The sequence below is a fragment of the Ornithodoros turicata genome, chromosome 1, assembly GCF_037126465.1.
Source record: "Ornithodoros turicata isolate Travis chromosome 1, ASM3712646v1, whole genome shotgun sequence".
Classification (NCBI taxonomy): Eukaryota; Metazoa; Arthropoda; class Arachnida; order Ixodida; family Argasidae; genus Ornithodoros; species Ornithodoros turicata.
Window position 1 is genome coordinate 102,421,968 of NC_088201.1, and position 20,859 is coordinate 102,442,826.

The 20,859-nt window shown below is 46.0% G+C and overlaps 2 protein-coding genes across 2 annotated transcripts in view; both read left to right on the top strand.

Moving 5' to 3' along the window:
• Positions 1–11,310, top strand: part of LOC135378521 (pantetheinase-like) — a 56,865-nt gene extending 45,555 nt beyond the window's left edge. The window contains exons 6-7 of the mRNA XM_064611573.1: positions 10,611–10,925; positions 11,015–11,310. Coding sequence (XP_064467643.1) covers positions 10,611–10,919 — 309 coding nt within the window. The 3' untranslated portion in view covers positions 10,920–10,925; positions 11,015–11,310. The remainder of the gene's footprint in view (positions 1–10,610; positions 10,926–11,014) is intronic.
• A 3,187-nt stretch (positions 11,311–14,497) lies between these two features.
• Positions 14,498–15,617, top strand: LOC135380723 (uncharacterized). The gene is made up of 2 exons (XM_064612513.1): positions 14,498–14,985; positions 15,050–15,617. Exons 1-2 carry the CDS (start codon positions 14,498–14,500, stop codon positions 15,615–15,617), a joined length of 1,056 nt encoding a protein of 351 aa, XP_064468583.1.
• The last annotated feature ends 5,242 nt before the right edge of the window (positions 15,618–20,859 follow it).

The window sequence follows — 20,859 nt, forward strand, 5'->3', positions numbered from 1 at the left end:
CTCATTCTGTTTTTACCCCCTTTTTATCTCTAATTGCTGGAACATCACCTACATACGTTTTCGTTTCCTGTGTAATCCCTTGAACTCGCATTATGTTGCGATTCTGATGGTTAGGCCACATATCCTCCAAATGCCCATTTCTACCGACGTCCCAAACCAACCAAAAGCTCGTTTCATTCGAAAAAATGTTCGGAGCTTCTGGGCTTTCGGTTGATCTGGGCACGCGTGTGGCAGTGACCCATATCCCCCAAATGCTCTTTTCGTCCGACGCCCAGAACCACCGCAAAGGGGGTACTTGAAAAGACACGATTCTCCCGTTTGCCAGGGAGAGGAGGAAGGGTGAGCGGTTCTTGGGTGTGCGGGAATCTAATGTACTTCCTGCAACTAGAGTCACTAAATAAGCTTAGCTGATTTCTCTTATTTAGTGACTCTACCTCCAACTGAGCCTCTCTTCATCGGAGCACCCAGAACCACCGAAAGCAGGATACTTGAAAGGACACGCTTCCCTCGTTTAACAGGGAAAGGCAGAAGGGTGAGCGGTTCTTGGGTGTGCGGGAATCCAATGTACTTCTTGCAACTGACTCAGAAGTGAAGTTTGCCAAGGAAAGGTGATGTCGATCGCGTTCAAGAAGTGATCCGATCCGAATCGAGAGATATTTTCTATATGAGTGACTGGAGTCCAGGCACATGATAATGGAAAACGAATAATAATAAAGCGCCCACGGCATAGGTCCCTAAAAAGGTTACAAAAAGGACCTGCTTTACTTTTCTTTAATGCTTTCTGTTAATACAGTTCAGACGTTCAGAAAACACTCTATTAACCGTCTGAAACAAACCCTAGAAAAAGCTTGCAAGCAGTAGGAATGCATGAAACCAACATATCGTCTGAACTGTCAAACTCCTCAGAAGGCGCTTGAGGTTTGTGTGTTTTCCGCCGTCCCGCTACATGTTCCAGCCACAGGACATACCATTCCCACCATGTTCTTTTGCCGTGCCTCATGAGTCATGACGCGGACCTCCATGAGCTTCCGAAGATAGTGCTTCTCCCGTGAGCGACGAGAAATATCTGTGTTCAGATCACTTTTTGAACGCGATCTCATTTGTGAGTGTCGTGTTCCAAGCTCAGGCTTCTTTAATTTAGATTCCGTGCATCAGCTCTAATTTTTATACCAGTCATATCTGTTATATCTAGCGGCGATCCAGATGCTAGATCTTTCAGGGGAATTATTAAGCACGGGAACAAAAGAAGTAGTAAATTTTTATATCAGTCATATCTGTTACATCTAGCGGAGATCCAGATGCTAGATCTCTAAGGGGAATTATTAAGCACGGGAACAAAAGAAGTAGTAAATTTTTATATCAGTCATATCTGTTACATCTAGCGGAGATCCAGATGCTAGATCTCTAAGGGGAATTATTAAGCACGGGAACAAAAGAAGTAGTAAATTTTTATATCAGTCATATCTGTTACATCTAGCGGAGATCCAGATGCTAGATCTCTAAGGGTAATTATTAAGCACGGAAACAAAAGAAGTAGTAAATTTTTATATCAATCATATCTGTTACATCTAGCGGAGATCCAGATGCTAGATCTCTAAGGGGAATTATTAAGCACGGGAACAAAAGAAGCTGTAGAAGTCGGCGGACTACATACATCACGTTACAGAACATTTCGAGCACCGGATGAGCAGCTACCAAGGACCCACGTGACGGCTAGGCTAGGATCACGTGACCCTCTCTGGTGAGTTGCAGGAAATACAGCTTGAGGCAAACTTAACTGGAACGCGACTTCGACCGCCGAATCGGGAAGAGAGCCACCCTGGCGGCGCTTAGAAGAAATACAGGGAAATAATGTTTCGACTGTCCTACTTATGGAGAATGCGGGTGGTCATTTTATGGCAATACGGCCTAGGGCTCGAAAATTGCTAGGTCGGCTCCCGAGCTAGATCACGTGACAGTTGACACCCGAACATGAGTGCCAGGGGTCTAGCCGTTTTAGGATCAGTATCAGGCTCACCTCATCCCTTTTGAATCAGGGCAGAGTTCGTACACTTGGATCAAGTTTGCGGCATATAAAGTCATCGCATCCATGCAATTCAGCCGACATACACCTTCACATAATCGCCGCAAACACACAAACAAACATCGACATGATAACCACAGCTGAGGGCAACGCCGAGTCAACAGCTCATGCCAAGGCGGACACCCCCGCAGAAACAGTGACACAATCGAAACACTATTTTACACACCTTTATTTCTCGTAAGAGCCGCTAGGGTTGCTCTCTCCCCGACTTTAGCAGAGCCGTTTGGACAGAGCTCTGGACCTTAGCTCCGCCAGTCGAAGTAGCGTTCGAGTTAACTCTCCTTCGAGCTGTACATTGGATTCCCGCACACTTGGGAACCGCTCACTCTTCCTTCTCTCCCTGTTAAACAGGGGAAGCGTGTCCTTTCAAGTATCCCGCTTTCAGTGGTTCTGGGCGCTCGGATGGAAAGAGCATTTGGGGGATATGGGTCACTGCCACCCGCGTGCCCAGATCAACCGAAAGCTCAGAACCTCCGAATATTTTTTCGGATGAAGTCAGATTTTGGTTGATTTGGGACGTCGGTGGAAATGGGCGTTTGGGATGTAGCAGCACTAGCTGCACCACCATCGCCACTGGCCACATGACCCTTTTTTGGCGCGCCTGCCACCTCGCGCTTGCGAGGTGCGAGCTAGCGAGCAAAATGCGCGCACAGCCGGGAATAAATCGTCGATAAAAGTTCACCATTCCCAAAAACTCTCGCAGCTTACGCAGTGATGTTGGCGTTGGGAAGTTGCGTATGGCAAGAACTTTGTGGTCGAGAGGGCGGATGCCGTCACTGCTGATTAGGTGCCCGAGGAACTCCAGCGATGGCTTGCCGAACTCGCATTTTGCGGCGTTCACAACAACGCCAAACTCTTGGAGACGCTGGAAAAGCGCGCGAAGGTGGTCTTCGTGCTCCTCGGGGGACCCGCTGGCAACGAGGATGTCATCTATGTAGGCAAACGCAAAGGGAAGGCCGCGCAGCACTTGATCCATAAAACGTTGAAAGGTCTGGGCGGCGTTTCGCAGACCAAAGGGCATCCTGAGATTTTCGAACATGCCGAATCGTGTAACGACGGCAGTCTTGGAAACGTCGGAGGGTTCTACTGGAATCTGATGGCAAGCTTTTACCAAATCAACCTTGGAGAACATGGTCATGCTGTGGAGATTGGAGGCGAAATCGTGAACATGCGGGGTAGGGTAGCGATCTGGCACAGTAGCCTTATTAAAGGCTCTGTAGTCGCCGCACGGCCTCCAATCTCCGGTCTTCTTTGGCACCATGTGCAAGGTTGGTGACCAACTGCTGAAGGAGGCCGTACGATTCCAAGCTGGAGCATGTGTTCGAATTCCTTTTTCGCAATGGTGAGGCGCTCGGGGGCCAGGCGACGAGGACGGGCATGCACGGGTGGACCTGTAGTGACAACGTGGTGAGTCACTGTGTGCATCACAGGCCGCTCGGTGTTACATGGCTTCAAGAGGGATGGGAACTCCTGCAGGATGGCGGAGTATGGACAGTTTTCAGCCTTGAAACGGGCGATGCGGCTGCACACTGAATGGCGACAGGGAATGCCGTTGACGCGAAACCGGGTTTCTGCATCCCAGAGCAAGCGTTTTTTCATGTTCACCATGAGACCGAAATGACGCAGAAAGTCTGCTCCCAGAATAGGGTACTGCAAGTCAGCCACAAGGGAAACCCACGCGAAGCAGCGACGGAGGCCCAAGTTGAGAGTGAGAGAATGCTCTCCGTACGTCGCAATCGGCCCTCTCAGCCGCATCTCGACCGTCTCCAGTGTGCTCAGCTTCCAGCAAGCACATATCGTGGGATCTGCACCGTACTGTCCAGCCTGCAGCTTCAGCATCATCTTTCTCCAGGGGAGGGAGGATGATGTAGCAGCACTAGCTGCACCACCATCGCCATTGGCCACATGACCCTTTTCTGGCCTGCCACTTCGGCCAGAGCGGTCATTAAAATAGTCTGGTCCGACTTGTCGCCTCTTGTCTCCTGGCCTCACTCAACTCGCGACAGGAGTATATGAGTTGCTACCGCTTCGGTTACCCCTGCGTTTGTATTTGTGTTCTTTTCATGTTTACCTCTATTTGCATCCTTTCCATCACCCTGTTACCTTCTCATGCCAAACCTCCCCGGTCAACTGTATATACGCTCCTGTACCATGTTTATATTTTTGTAACTTGAAGAAGTGCAGTCTCGTGCAGGAAAGTCTCGTTACCATGTGTAAATAAATAAGTTGCTCCTGCCGTTTAATATCACTCTTTGATTCACATATTTATGCGTATAAAAGTACGAAATGAACGGCACAGTGGATTTACTGGTCATTGTCGGCGTTTGCAGTTGGTTTTTTTTTTTTTTTTTTTTCAGTTTTCCTCGTGTTTTGCAGTTTTCAGATGCCTCTCAAGGTCTAGACTCCCCACCCTTACCGAGAGGTGCATGCTACACTCTGCAATAAGAAAACGCTGTGCCCCATCCTGCTTGAGGTGGGCCACCGTTTAGTCGTCTCTTCCTTGGCCCATTCGGCGTTAAATTTTTGCTCGTAACGCTTCTTCTTCGGTGGCGTTGCATAGTGATCATCGGATCTCCCTTGGTTCGACATCCAGACAATTCGAAACTATGCAAAAACGAGACATGCAGCAGAAGTTCGAAGTTCCCCGGTTCCGCCGCGGTGTCTTGGCGGTTCCTGTCCGCACATGCTTCGGACTTTCGCGTGCTCTTTCTCCGGGGAGAAGGAAATGAGAAATTGCGCGCAATTTTGAAAGTCTGGAGATTTTGGAGAAAATCTGTAGATATCCAGATAAATCTGTGGCTGTGGCAACACTGCTCCCGTCGTCTACTTTGGCAGCTGGCATGCGCATGCTGTCGATGTCACGTGAGGCGGTCACGTCATAGACAGGAGCATCCCACAATACAATGTGAAGGCTGGCACGCCCGTCCCAATGAAAAAAAAAACCGTTGGAAGGGCCGTTCCTGTGTTTCCTTGCTGCATGCAACTGGCCATCTTTGAACGAAGTGCCGGGTGAGTACTTGCGTCGTCTGACAGATGGCGGACACGGCGCCTGGCTTGTTCGGAATCCGTGCAACAGATCCTTCTACCTGGCTGACACCTTCTCATAAAGTCAAGTATTGGTACAATCCCCAGACTTTCAACCAGAACATGCAAAAGCCTTCTCCAATAACGGTTTGTTTTTCTGCAATAGACAACATGTTCTCTTGTGCAAGAACGATGCTGCCAGCTGACCTGTAGCGCGCTGGGCCTTTGATGTGCAAACCGTCATGTCCTTCAGAAAGCCCTAGTGGTGCAGACGTCACTGCCTAACGTGGAGGTAATTCGTCCAGATCCGTAGCAAGATGACGCATCCTCGGAGCGTCCGTTTCATGGTGCCAGAGTATAAAGTAGAGTAAAGTAAAGAGTAACCTGGAATCGCTTACTTGCTGGACCACAACAGCTTCCTCCGACGCCACTGGTTTACCTCTGCTCGTCTTCACGTAGACTGTATCACCAACTTCTATGTGCATGTTTTTGCCTCGACTTTTGTTGCAATTAGCTGCGTTTGTTCTTGACGGTATCTCATGCCCTGCACAGAACTTGGCCTCAGAACTAATAGCTTCACTCGCAGCTGCCTTTTAAAACAGTTCAACCGGTGTTCTTCCCGTCACAGTGTTTGGAGTGTTTCTGTAGGTCAGAAGAAAATTATCCAGTTGTCGACTGAGGCATCTGCGTTGAGCTTCCAGACCGTACTTGCTTGAGAAGCGTGGTCTTTACTGTTTGCACCAGCCGCTCTGCCGCTCCATTCGATACCGCATGATAGGGTGGTGTACGTGTACAGCGAATTCCGTAACACTCAGCGAATTCTCCCGCGATGAAATGAAGCCCGTTATCACTGACGAGCTCCTCTGGATATCCGTATGCGGCAAAATTACCCATCAGGGTGTCCATCGGCTTGGTCGTCGTCGTTGTGCCTGGGCATTTCGCCTCTATCCATTTTCAGTAGGAGTTTGCTAGTACTAAGAGGTTTACGCCGTCCTTCGTGGCAATGGCGATGTGTAATCGTTGCCAAACGTTGCGTGGATCTCCATGCGTTGCACTGCTGGATGCTCTTCATAAAGCATCGCCAGGACTTGCTGCCGTAGTATGACCAAGAGTGACAACACGTTGACCGCAACTCAGGCAGCCTTGTTCATTTGAGAGTTCATGTCGACGAACATAAAATGGCTGTAAGTTATCGTCCCACTGTGCTGGCCATGCAACCACATAATGTGTGGGAATTCCATCCCACTCGGGGGTACGGAGCCCTTTCCCAGCGGAACGAGAGAAGCGAGATCCGACACGTAGAGTCATGATAACCACCCAAACGTTTCTTCAAACAAGCGTTACCTGCTTCCACTGTCTAAGTACAACGCCACACGAGGCGACCAAAAGCGTTCCTGACACCCCACAAAATTACATATTCCAGGGTCCAAAGTGCCCAGCCTGTTCCAGTCGACAGGCCACACCTGACTGTTACTTCGTCGGGTCCTAGCCGAAAGCTGGTCGTTTTCGTACAGAAAACGTTGCACTGGCTCGAGCGTGCATGTTCTGCTCGTAGTTTCAGGGCAACACACCACGTGTTCCACTGGTCGTTCGCGTGCAGCGTGTGCTCGCGAGCACTGAATGCGCGCAGGCTAGGCCACAGCGAGAATATCGGCGGTGTAGACCGGAACACATGCTCTCAAGTTCCGCTTTCCGCACCCTTCACCTTCCTTTCCATTGTTTGCACTTGCTCAACATGGCCACTCCACCCAGCCCTCAAAGGTGAACTGCAAAACAGCAGTTGGCAATCTTGAAACTGCATCATCTGCTTCCATGTTTTTGCCGTGCTTTAGTTCTCTCGCAAACTGCTTGCAGGTGTTCCTCGCTGTGGCTTGACCGACACGTATGATTCCTATACAAACACTTGTCAGCGCGTTGACGTTTCCCGCAATACCGACATTCACTTATACATTCTCTTCGCCAAAATGTTCTGACACGTCCATTCAGTACTAACGAAAACGTTTTAATGATGCCAAAAAATGCATATGCACGAGCGCTGATACTCATGCATGTTACGGCCCTGTGCAGAGCCCTGCTGATACCCATGCCATAGCTGAGCGGATCGGTGTAAGCAGCATTGCATCGATCTTCCTGCGCAGGCCCTACACCTAGACTTTCTCCATCCAGCCCTCATAAGTGAACTGTAGAGTAGCAGAAAGAATCGGGCCCTCTTTGTCCACTTGGTTCACCGTGATTGGTGTGGACTAAAAAACTGCTAAACATTCCTTGAGGTCATCGTTATGCCTCGCAGGCAGTGGTAATCTTGAAAGTGCATCATCTACTTCAATGTTTTTGCCATTTCTGTACTGCAGAGTGTACTGATATGCTGCCATAGTATCCTTTACAAAAATGTTTAATGATTTTTTTGTTGAAAAGTCAATGACTTTTGACATCAGAGCCATCAGAATTTCTTATGAATCTTGTGACGAATTTCTGATGAATTTATGTTTAAAATTGGCCGGTCTTTTGTGATTCATACTTGATGAGTGAGTTTCTCATTGGTTTATGATGCTTTTCTGCAAAGTTTTCAATGCTTACCTAATTAGTATATGATAGGTTTCTGATTAGTCTACGTGCATTTCTGATGACTTAATGTTGTGTGGCGATATTAGCTGCACTGCATGTGTCCATGACATGTGACATGTCTTCTATCCTTACCAACACACTGTCATCCCAGGGATATCCTAAGAGCATCATGCATGGGCGGGGGTGACATCCCCAGGAGGGTGAATCTGATCCTCAAATCATCCTCAACATGTCATTTTGGAGCTAATATAGCGTCCCCTCGGTATCCTCAGAGCGTCCTCAGATACTACGAGAGGACAACTTTAGAACAGTGCCAGAGCACTTGGAGGATGAACCATTCTTTTTATTTTATTTTTCATGTGTTGACACATTGAACCGATATCAATGTTTCTTTTTTATTGCACAGAAAACAGTTGCATACTGATACCATATATTTTGGTTAACTGTCGCAATAAAGTCAGGCTGTTCGTTTCTAGCACATTCCATAGCAGACAATAAGCGCACCGGTTTAAAAAGGAGGCAGAGAGAAATATAAAAGACAGAAAAACCCACCGAAATGTACTAGTACCGAAAGGTACTAGAATTCCCTTCCGAAGCGAAAACAGATACTATTTGTTGCTTGTTACGCGACCCTCCGTACATTCCACAGTCCTGCAACACAAAACGAAAGGTGTGCTGTCCATGTTTCTTTCGATTACGCAAAGAAAAAATACTCAAACCGAGGAGTTGATTGAAGTACTAGCTCTGCATCACTGCAAAGTCTATGTTTCTTACTCCTTTTGTTTTGAGACATTCAGGTAGGACTTTTGAAAGTGACCGTGACCGTTCCCTTTTCTTTGTTTGTTCGTTTTCTTTCTTCTCATTATTTAACTTGGTTTTCGTCGCTGTTGAGGTGTATTTTTGACGTTTCGCTCACCACACTGTTTTGCTCACCACAGACGTTTTATAGCCTCAGCTGCTTTATTATAAATTTGACATTTTTACCAGGGTCGCTGCTCATTGTAGTAAAATTCACGACGTGTAATCCGGATTACACGTCGTGAATTTTACCACAAAGAGCAGCGACCGTTGCTGCTTTACCCACAATTTTCAGCTTCTCCCCGGTTTAAGTTGCCAGAGACAAGTTTCCCACGCTCCAATCAATTGTCGGGAAAGTAACGACGATACAGAGTTTCAGGCATCATTGTAACTGCTGATCCCGTGTCTATCACCCTGGAAACTGTCTTCCCTTCAATGTTCATGCCAACGCTATACCCGGTATACGCCTTGTAAGAGTAAAAGACCATGCAACAGCTTAAGCTATCTGACTCCTCATCCCTGGTATCGACGTACTTGACTGTTTTTTCCTTTAGTACGCCTCTCGCAAACTGCTTGCAGATGTCCCTTTCTGTGGCAGGACAGACACGTATGATTCCTCTACCAATATTTGTCAGCGCGATGACGTTCCCCACAATGCCGACATTCACTCATCCCAGCCTCGTCGCCAAAATGTTCTATTTTGTAGCCAGGGCGGGCACGTCCATTCAGTACCAACGAAAATGTTTTAATGACCACAAGAATTCTATATGCACGAGCGCGAGCGCTGATGCCCATGCCAGTATGGCTACAACACAACATAAACCAGGGACACTAAACGAGGGAGAGCCGCACGACAGGTATCTTGGTCTGCATAGAACTGTGTACAAGGCTAATGTGAGTAATGGGATATCCCCCCAGGATCTTCTTCACGTCCCGAATTCCCCACATTTTCCCTAAAAAAATCATTGAATTTCGATGCTCGGGGCGGGTACTGCAGTCCTACAGTTGGCTCAGTTGCGACGCGGAAATGTGTCATCATTACGGGGTCTTTATTTTCTAGCTGCCTCCCAAATACCTTCCGACATGCCTCGGAATTCCCAACACTATCCATGGCATCATACTGCAGTGAAGAATAGGATCGCATAGCTTATGCACAAACTATATTACTCTCCCAACGAAACATCTCTTGAGTCCCTCAGATGCCGTGTCATTCCTTACACCCTTAGAATGGGCACATGCATGTTGCATATCCTAGCAGACCCAGGACCAACTTGCCATAATTTCGCTTCCTCTTTATGGGTTTAGCATTTGAAATTATTTGCCGATAGTACACTAGTGTGACTGCACGCGCCGGAGGGTAGGGCAGCAAATAATTCCGACGACATGGGTTATTTGACTTGAACCCGAAACCTCCGACGCACGGTGCCGGTGCAAACCTTTTGACCCGTCTATGTACGTGGAGCTGAACAGAAGAGAGCGGGGATGGCGCGCGAAAGGTTCAGCAATGTTGATGAGTTGTTTTCGGTTTCTGTTGTCGGCGGTCTTTCAGTTGTTGCTGCATGCTGCACTAATGAACGAGTACTACAATACGTGGGACGTCATGATGTCGAGTGACATCGTGGCGCGACTATGTCAGCGTGCATGGTCATTCCACTCCCTGAACCGAGACTCGAATTTCAGCGCCGCGCACTGCCCGAGACGAGCTTTGCTCCTCCGCCCAATGCATTTTCCCGTCGGGGGCGGGGGGGGGGCAAACCTGTATGACAGCATTAGAAGGGCACTTCACCTACATCTGCCGTGGGACAAAATTTACTCTCTCACTTGAATTGACCATTAGAGAACGCCACCTCTGTAAACGTTGATCCTCTCGCAGCAACTGGTACTCAAAGTATTGTCAAGGGGAGCGTCGCGTTGGACCAGTGACGGATGAATTGAAGTTTAGATTTTGGATCTTACAGGCGCCTCTTCGACGACAACAGTGCTCCTCAACCATCGTGTGAGACGTTCTCTCATCACTAGACAATATGTTCCGCGACGTCTCCCAACCTCCTTCTGTTATATTATATCAAAGCTTTTTACGTGGGGTTTAATTGATATCAGTATTACGCTATTCACCCTACGTACATTCATTTCGCTGCAGGAATGTATGGTAGCGGTTTGTGAGCCGGAACACGGACGTCCCTGTGGCCGATTCCTCTACACCTCCAATACGACATTCACTCGACTGGAGATAAGGGCCAACTTTTCTGTTCCGGATATATATCCCGTGGTTCTGTCCGACCAACTAGCACTGACGGCGACGAGACACTGGAATTATAACGTCACAACAGCAGATGAGGCAGTGCTGGCTATCGAAGAAGGGAATCCCCCACCGGAGCCATTGCTGTCTGCAGTATTGCTGGGAAGGATTTACGACAATGACGTCATTCCTCCACGAGCAAGAGATTAAATTACTGTAAGGAATATTCTTCCCAAGCTACTGGGCTTAAAAGCATTGCAAATATATGAGTCCCTTCATGGATCGACTACATTCTCATTTCACAGATCTTGCCTTTGAGCGCATTGGAGCCAGGTGACATGAGAAAACATGGGGATGCGTCACAAGCTTCTTACTGCGGGCCAAGTGAGGTAGCAGCGTGTGTTTTGACAATTTAGTCTCGTACTAATTGCAGGCATACCGCAACAACTCACAGCATGGCCTCCTCTGTGACTCCGGTGCAGCAATATGTTTTTCAATGTCATGTGACTAAACGTGGCGTCACTGCACAAGCCTCATTCTTCTTTTTTGTATCATGATTGTTTAATATCCCACATGTATTAAAAACTTATCAAGGGCTTTATGAAGTCGTGAAAGAATTAGTCAACATATACGTCAAAGTTCCTCAACGTGTCCAGGCAAACGTTGTGAATTTGAAATTGCAGATCTGATTGAAATCGAGATTTAAATCAACATGGGTATGTGGATTTGATTTGGATTTGAGTTTACAGTCAGTGTTCACATTTTGACCTCAATCCGCATTATGAACTACACTGCGTGACACGAGGCTGCGAAGTAATGGGTTACAAATAGGGTTCCCGGTTTTCGTGCTTAATTTTTAAGAGGTTCGGTGGGAGAAATCGTTGTCTATTTCGCTCACCAGGAATCGGTGTCTTTCGGTGGTAATATCTTGAAAGGTGACGACAGCCGGTGGAAACCGGCGAGGATCGTTACGGGAGCTTCCCCTGCATACAGTGAACCAACACTTGATGTCCTTGTGGTGTTGTGGGTTTCATTACAATACCAACTGTTAAAAGCAGGGGTTGATAAATTTCTGATGTTGATGTTAGCGACGCAGGTGGCATTGCTCACCGCTCTTTTCACTGTACGAAATTAGCATCGGAGCTTTCTTGTGCAAGGCAAATTTTTCAGTCGGTCCGTGTCCTATCGTTTTCAGTGCTTGTGGAATAGGCGAATAGTTCGCACTGGTACACTCCATGGTCTCTAGGCTCTAGCTGAGGCACTTCCTGACCGAACACACATCTTCTCATTATGCATATCTTTGTTTTCTATTCGTAACTGGTAGGTCTATTAACTGGTAGATTATCTAGTAACTGGCAGATCTATTCGTAACTGGTCTGGATCCTGACAATCGGCAACATTAAGACACCATGATAAGCTAAAGACGATATTTATGTTTTTCTAAGAACGACCACTGTCTGCTGCCAACCAGTTCAGAGCGAAGGGACAGGACATGAAATCAAGACCTTTGAACTCGACATTTCGACGACAATCGGTAAATAGTTTCCACCGAACTTGTAAAAAATTTACCGGTGTAGGTTTATCGGTGCTTTTCGGTAAATATCGAAGGCGGGGTACCCTGGTTACGAATGACTTACGTACTTCAATTAATTACTGTTACATTAAACACTTACTATGTTTCATGTGTGTCAACACTGTTGTGGCTCAACAGAAAAGATCATGCAGTACGGTAACTATGCAGTACGGTGTGCATTGAGGTTTGTGCAATATCTCTATTGTGGCGTTGTGATGCCTTTCTGTCGAGCTTTAACAGTGTAGAATTGGCTAAAAAAGAATTCAATATAATTTTATTGCACAAATCTCAATACAAACATGTATTGCTTAGTTGAGCCTTAACAGTGTTGACACTCTGAAAATTGTTATAGAAATTATGTTGAAATTGTGTTGAACTGCCTCAATATAGCCTACAAATTTTGTTTAGAAAAGCTCAAAATTCCTATTTTCGGAGCTGCTGGCATATTATTGACAGGTGTTGAAAATTGGCCACCGGGGATCTCTTGGAATTATGTTGGGCTCCTGTTGTGTGAAAGTGTATTGATTGTTTACGTAATCTTTGTTGAAACAAGTGAACATCACTATGAGCACACGTGCAGGATCATCGAGGAAAATCCTCAGTGTCATTCGCAATAACTTAATTTACCAGTGCTTTCAGGACATCCACCTCTGAGCACCATGTGTAGTTAGAAAGGCATATGCAGCACTGACATTCTCTGAGAGATGTATTGGCATCAGAGTGAATTTTACACCAAAAATACAGATGAACCCGTACAAGGTGAACGCCCCAGTCATCAAAAATACTTTTTATCACTAGTAGCTGGCAGGTGAGATGATTGCGGTGACTTCGCGTAATTAACTAATCGGTTCGTCAATAACTTGTTTTTCGTTTGTTTGTTTTTTCGTTCTCATAGATTTTACGACGACTCCGGACGAATAATAATACACTTGCCAATTAATTCATTGATGGTGCACATCATTAAGCAGATCATGTTACTGCAATCATCTAGCTGGCACGTTATAACTTTTATCACAACAATATTCATTATTATTGTATTGATGTTCAGTGGCTGGAAAACAGCGGGACGGCGGAAAACACACAAACCTCAAGCTCCCTTCCGAGGAGATTGACAGTACAGAGCCCTGCAGGGGCTTTCCGGGCCCGGACCTTCATGTTTTTATGTGGCCCAGCCCGGCAAGATGTCCCAGTGAATAGAGCCCAGCCCGGCCCGGTGACTCAGCCCGAGATCCCGGCAAAGTATTTCCAGACGTGACGTACGCGTTTCTAGCGCCTATCACAAAATTTGTAAGTAAATTTGTAAGAAGAGAAGACGCGGCCCCAAACATGCAAGAACTGTCACCACAGCAGCACGCGACCAAATTAAATCCAGTACGCACGCGGGCACCCGCGTTACCGTTACACTACCAAGTTTTTGTAGATGTAGAGGATGCCTTCGACAAACTCCTCCCAATCCTTACCCTTCTCACCAAGCTTTGCGAACGTGTTTGTGAAATACATGAGGAGTCAGGAGCAATGTAAAGTGGTTTTGAGAATGTTATAGTGTCGAATCATACGCATAATGCGGTGTCCTTTGCTTGTTTTAGCAAATACTATGCACAAGGATGACGCAAGCACGTGATGACAAACTAATAGACCTAAATTGCGCGGAATTAGCTGAGTGACCCGATCGAGCCTGAGTCTTGGAAACATGTTTGTCGGCCCGGGCTCGTGCCGGCCCGGAGCACATAGCCAATAACAAGCCCGGCCCAGCCCGCGGGCCGGGTCGGGGGCCCGGGCCCGTGCAGGGCTCTAGTTGACAATTCAGACGACATGTTGGTTTAATGAACTAATACTGCCTGCAAGCTTCCCCTAGGGGTTGTGTTGCGGAAATTTCACTAAAAACGACGGCGACGACAAAAAGAAAGGATACGACGACGAGAAAGATTTTATCACCGGATCTTGACCATTTTATATATTTTTTTTTTTTCGAACGTTGTAACGTTGTGCACGCTTGTGCTTTTGTGATTCCTTTGGGTTTTTTTGGAGTAAAGTCTAATCTTGGTTGGTTATGGGGGTATCCTCTTCTTGAACCGTTACTTCACCTTCTTGGCACGACATGACAGATCGGATGTGGTAAATCGGTGGATTTCTATTACATCGCTTTGGTGCCGAAACCCCGGAACGCGTCTGTCGTGGCCAGATCGAAGAGCCAAGCCATCAATTCGTCGCATCCATGGAACGTCTCAAGTCCAAGCGTGGAACTCGACGAGCTCAAACTACGAGAATTCTCAACGAAGCTTCAACTGCCCTAAAAGATGGCACTGCCTCAGCTGAAGCGCTGAATGCATTACTCCAACGTCTCACTACAAGCAATGCGGAGCTCGTCGTACTGAATACCGCCATCGAGCCGCTTGTGACCGATGAGGACTACGAAAGTGAGTGCGCCGGTGTTTTGGAGTATGAGGACAGAGTAACAGAAACAGTCGCCAACTTGAACTGGAAACTGGCACAGCTACAGGCGGCGGCTGCGTCGTCAATGGGATCCTTGAACGAACCGAGTTTACCGCAAGCGTCGTCGCAACAACGTCATATTGGGATCAAACTTCCCAAATTGAGGCTTCCAACGTTCAGCGGCAAGTTAAGCGAATGGCACAGTTTCTGGGAACAATTTAGCACAACCGTACATGAGAAAAAGAACCTAGTGAAAATAGAAAAATTCCAGTACCTTCGTTCCCTACTGGCTGGATCTGCTGCCACAGCGATAGCTGGACGTCCTATCACACAGGGCGTACGACGATGCTACAGAAATTCTCAAGGAGCGTTTCGGTGATCGAGGAAGAATAGAAAGGCAGCTACTGGCAAGGCTTCGTAGCCTCCCGGCAGTCAAGTCCTCCTCAGACGTCTTAGGTTTGCGACGATTCTACGACCACGTGCAGAGTCACATACGTGGATTGCGTTCACTCGGAGTTCAAGACAGTTCTTACGCAGCAATGCTAACAGAAATACTATTATCTTCCCAGCCATCGGAAATCGTAATAGACTTTTACCGCTCGGTTCATTGCCCGACCACCACCAGCACTGCAAGCCCAACAGATGCAGGAGACACCGCAGCGCCGTCCACGTCAACGACAGCTTCCGACGAACTACAGGCAGTGCTGAAGTTCCTTCACGTGGAGGTTGAGAGTCGAGAGAAAAGCGAAGTCGCAGAACGTAACCTCAAGAAACAAATTCAGCCTGTCAGCAAACCAGCTACCCTAGGCCGAGCAAATCCATCTGCTGCAGTTCTACACAACGCATCTACAAACCCAGCACCTTGCTTCTTCTGCAGCAACACTGAGCACAGTACACTGTAAACTTTTTCACACCTTTAAAGGTGTGCTCTATGAACATTCAACCTGGTTGCGTAACATTGCACCTCCAGGGTGATCTTTTACAAAATTTGGAAAGCATTACTAAAGATCAAGTGTCAGTGCAAATCTTGCTTTCATTATGTCTTGGATATCGTAGGTACGAGCTAATGCATATATGCATCGCTATCGATAATCGAGCACGCGCAAGTGTCTACAATACTGTTGAACAATGTTGAGATGTTGCAAGACTGAATTCTTGGAGGACAGACAACACTCGAGTAAAGAAAATCTGTGCGAAACCGTGCTCCATTATGGTGTTACGAAAATTACACCTAAAAAGGCGTGCGCCATGCACGCTATTACACCTTTAAAGGTGTGGAAAGATTTAGAGTGTACTGAAGAGTGTGTTCGATCAGTGCCATTGAGCGACAAGAAGGCGAAGCTCGCTAAGGATAAAAGATGTTTTCGCTGTACCAAGAAGGGCCACAGCGCCAGAGATTGCCGAGGAAGGATGAGATGCAGGAATTGCGGCGGTCGTCACGTAACGTCCATGTGCGATCCTTCGTGGAAGCCCGATAAGAAAGAACGGTCCATAACTGATGCTAAGGATGTCACAAATGTCCTAGTACCCGGAGGAGCTTGCAGGAACGGCACAGTGGTCCTACAGACTTTCAGATGCTGGGCCGTCGGAAGAGGAAAGTGCATCTACGTTAGAGGAGTCGTGGACGGAGGCAGTGAACAAACCTTCATAAGCAAGCAATTGGCTGATCACCTAAAACTCAAGGCAGGGGTGTGATTGGACTTTGCAGTTTTTGTAGTAGCAATCGGAGAAGCAAAATGCCTGTTCGGAGCAGCAACAAGTAGTTTTGGAGCAGCTCAATAAACAGACAAAACTGCAGTGAGATGAATGTTTCACAAAACGTTAATTAATTAAAACATTGTTAAGGTAGCGTACAACATAAAAACTCTGCTTAAAACAACAACAATAAAGTTTGAGTAATGAAGTGTCTAGGTGTCAATTTCTATTGCAGTATGCCCTTGTGTTGCTTTGTAGGGCGGCTACAAGCTTACAAGCTTGGCTCTGCTTTGTGATAGGAGGGTGTGCCCGCTCTCTATGTCTCCAAAGGTTGTCGGTTTCATACCTTTGCAATGAGATTCCCGACATGACATGACATTCTTCTTGCAATTTCAATGTTATCCACCAGTCTTTGCTCCGTAATTTTCTTATTCTTATCAATTCACAGTAAATAATTAGGACACTGGAAGAGAGCAAAGGCGCAGTTTAAAGCACGGTGACACCATTACCTTTCAATTTGTTTTCAGATATCGACGAAACTGGTCGAGTGAATAATGTTCTGCAGAATGTCATGAATTGAGTATGTAGATGGGTACAAATCCAGCGAACCGGTAGAGATGTAGGAAGGGAGTTGGCTCAGGACAGAAGCCGCGGCTTCTGTCCTGAGTCAACTCCCTTCCTATGAATTGAGTATGTATTTCTTGCAAATAGAAGTCCTAAACAACATTACCCGCATTCACCAGCCGACTTAAACCATTGGTTTAGTGACGTCGGGTTTAAATCGATCACGTGATCTCTCCGGCTATGAAGCGCCATCCAAGGGGTTGACCACAACGCATGCGCATAATTCACATTGTCACGTGATGGTTGAGGGGAGGGAGAAAGTAGCAGACGACAGGACTGCGAAGGAGGGAAGGCTCCTTTTTTTAAATTATTATTATGATGTTGTTACGGAAGAAAAGTTGAGATGGCGCTGCTGCAGGTGGTTGCGGATCAGGGTATCGGGGTACCGGTAATCGGTGGTTAGATCTACCTCTGTATCTGTAATGACAAGCTCCGCGAGATATGGTTGTTATGGTCGCTAAAAAGGTGTACATAGTGAGCGTTTGCAATGTTATTTGAAAAAAACGGAAGTAAATATCCTCGCGGAGGTAGTCGTTGTGCTATTGTCAGTGTTTGGTCGTCGATTGTGGTTGCGTGTAATAATTTCATCCGCATCGACCATCGCTTATTTATCGTCTGTTGTGCGATATGTGTGGTGAACTGCAACGATCAAGATTGCCTCTCGATTGCTGGGGCATTCCAGCAGCGTCCTTTATACGCTTTCGAGCCTGGTGTTATAAGCGCAACGTATGTGCAAGTGTTTGATCACTGTGGGCTATGTAAACAGAAAGAAAGTTGATGCCTTATGCTGCATGGGACTCCCACACGAACAACTTTTACGGTGTTACTGGTCGACGTGATACTTTCAACGTGTCACAAACCTGCAACGCGTTAGAGTATCTCTTTGCTGGCTGTGTTTCTTTGGAGCGCGACTGATACGGAAGACGTACTCAGGTTGCTGCCTTGTTTGCGTCGTCGTCCTGTGTGTGTGTGTGTGTATTTCGTTTGTTTGTTTAGCTCTGTTTTCGCCATGTTACCCAGGACGTCCTTGCTTGTGAGCGTGGAAGTGTTGTGACCCCCTGTCAGTGTGGTGCGTTGCTGTGCTTAACTCTGACCTCTTTTATTTCTGCATTTCAGCATATCAGATTATTGTAGAAATCACTAAGCACTAAATTGATTGTTCTGTTCAGCCCACAAAGATTCATCGTTACGTTGTGACTGTCTCTTGCTCTGATGAAATTTCACGAAATAGGAACATACCTATAGTATATATTTGTCATAACAGTTACTGAGCAAGTTTGTCATTTGATATGATGCATTCGACATTGTTAAAATAAATGGCCACACTCTAGTGCCAGCACACTACGTCTGAACCATTCAGGAATTGTAGTTTAGTGGGACCATGTACACGAAATGCAGATGTTAAAATGAACCAAATATCTCATAAAGAAGGAAGTGTTATACCAATTTCACAAGTGGTGTTCAAAGGATAGAGCAAACAGGAATGGACCAAAGAAAACACATACAACAGCTGCAACATCAGCTACAAATAAGCCTGTGCTGTTATTTTGTTCAGTCATTGCATTGTGCTTATTTCTTCAACTTCACATATTATTGAGGGAACACTTTTATGCAACTGGTTCGGGACTTACACATTTTCCATGCTCATTCTTTACAAGCTTCTCTCTCAAATTCATACTGACATTGTAAGTATCACTAGCATTATCATCGCAGCATTACATGCTAAACCATCACGACCACCAATGCTTAAAAACTCCCCACAGCTCATGCCATGCATGCTAAAATACGGCTGCAAACAGCACATCATGCACTAAACAAGTGTAGCAAGGCAGGGTAGGTCGTACGAATTATCGTGTGTAGACAGCCAAAAGACGCGGACAGAAGAACAATGACACGGACGACTGCATCATGCACTACTCTCTGTGAAATCACTCCTTATTTAAGCTTTTAATTTAGGATTCTTGTTCAGAAAGAATTTGCGTACGTAGTGATGCAGTTAGTTATCACTCCACCCTAACACAGATCACTCAACTTTGACTGTGAAATGACATGAGAGGCCTGTGTGATGCCATGAGAATGATAACTGCCACTGAATAATTGTGTAAACTTAGTTTGTTACTTTTTATTTCAGCAGCTCTTCACTGCTTGCTTGGCATTTTTTTAGTTTTCCAGTCATGGAATAGTTCTCGGACTATTTTCCCAGTTTTCCATGCTTTACTGGATTGCAGACATCCTGAGCTACACACTGTAATTCAAGCAACTGGGCATTCGAGGATTACATGTTTGTGACCTGCCTCGTTCTTTACACCGATGATAAAGCTCTGAAAAATTATTGCGCAGGCTGCATTTCTGCACTGTGTGGTTATGCAGTTTGACTGTACAGCTTTGTATTGAGAGATTGTGCTATTTCTTGAGAAACAACACAGTGGAATATCAAAGCAAGGCACACTTAGAGGTGCTCATTCTAGCATGAAATCTCTGTAGTAGCACTGATCATTGTCTGCTTGCTTTCTGTATTGATCTATAGCAGACAGTGAGATGAAGTTTGCAATGGACAAATATGTGCAATGCAAATAAGCTCACACACAGAAAGGAATGCAACTTGAAGTTACGTGCATCTTAGCTACAATGTGCTGTATTACTTTTATTAAAATTTACATGTTTGTATATCTTTCTTCCACAATTTCACTTATTTTTTGAACCACTTTGGTAGTTGTCACTTTGTAGAGGCGGACATATTCATCCAGTTGTGTCAACACAAATCTATGCAACTGGACAGTTTAATGTAGTGAGCATGGTGTACTGCATCATAAGGACAAAGTTTGGGAGCAGATGTATGGGACATAACACTGAATATGTAGTAAAATAATACAGATGCCTCTGCATGACTAAACACCTAACTTCAGTAACGAGTTATGAACATGCAGTCTTCAGGCAACTTCAGGAAATTAATACGTGATGTATGGGGAAATGGTTCAGAAGATTTACCACCACCCAAAGCAACAGTTTCACAAGTTCCGGCCAAATGCATTATGTTGGCGCACAAGATAAGCATGTAATTATTTCGTTCCACTTTACTGAACTTTATGCATCCCTAAGAAAACGAAAATGTGGGAGGAGAGGGGGGGTTCTGAAAAGAAAGAGAAGTAGTGTGAATTTCCCGTTAAAAAGAAATGAAAAATTCCACACACATATCCACAGGATATATGAACCTATGGTGAAGCAAGCTCTTACACAGACATGTTTTTCGTGTGTTACATGAAGGTCAGTTGTGTTGGGGATGGCATGGTATGCGATAAGCCTAGGCTAATGCCGGCCACATATTTGTATAGCAGTAAGCTTTCTTCACATGTGGCTTTGAAGAACTGCTTACTTGAAACAAAATAAATAACCAGGTGTGACACATATACAATCTAATGTCACAGGCATTTGGTGCCAGTCATTCAGTGAAAGTAGTTTGCATGAGATGCCACATATTCTCCTGGTGACGATGAGGGGGAAGGAAGCTTTCCAGCGATAAATGTATGTCATGGTGTCATGTATTGTAACAGCATTCAGGCACTGTTTCGAGTGACAGATCCATAGATGTTAAAACCATTTGTCATGACGCTTATGACACACTCTTAGTTACATTCGAATTTTGTTACCGTAGTATTCCCATATTGTGCATACCCTCCACTCACTGCTTTAGGGGTGGAGTGCGAGTCAAGGCAGAGGAGAGCCGGTGTGATATGGGAGTACCCATTCTGCGTAGATATTGTACAGGACATGCCATATGGGAAAAACCGTGGACATTTAGCATGCACCTGAGCTGGTGTACGGGGA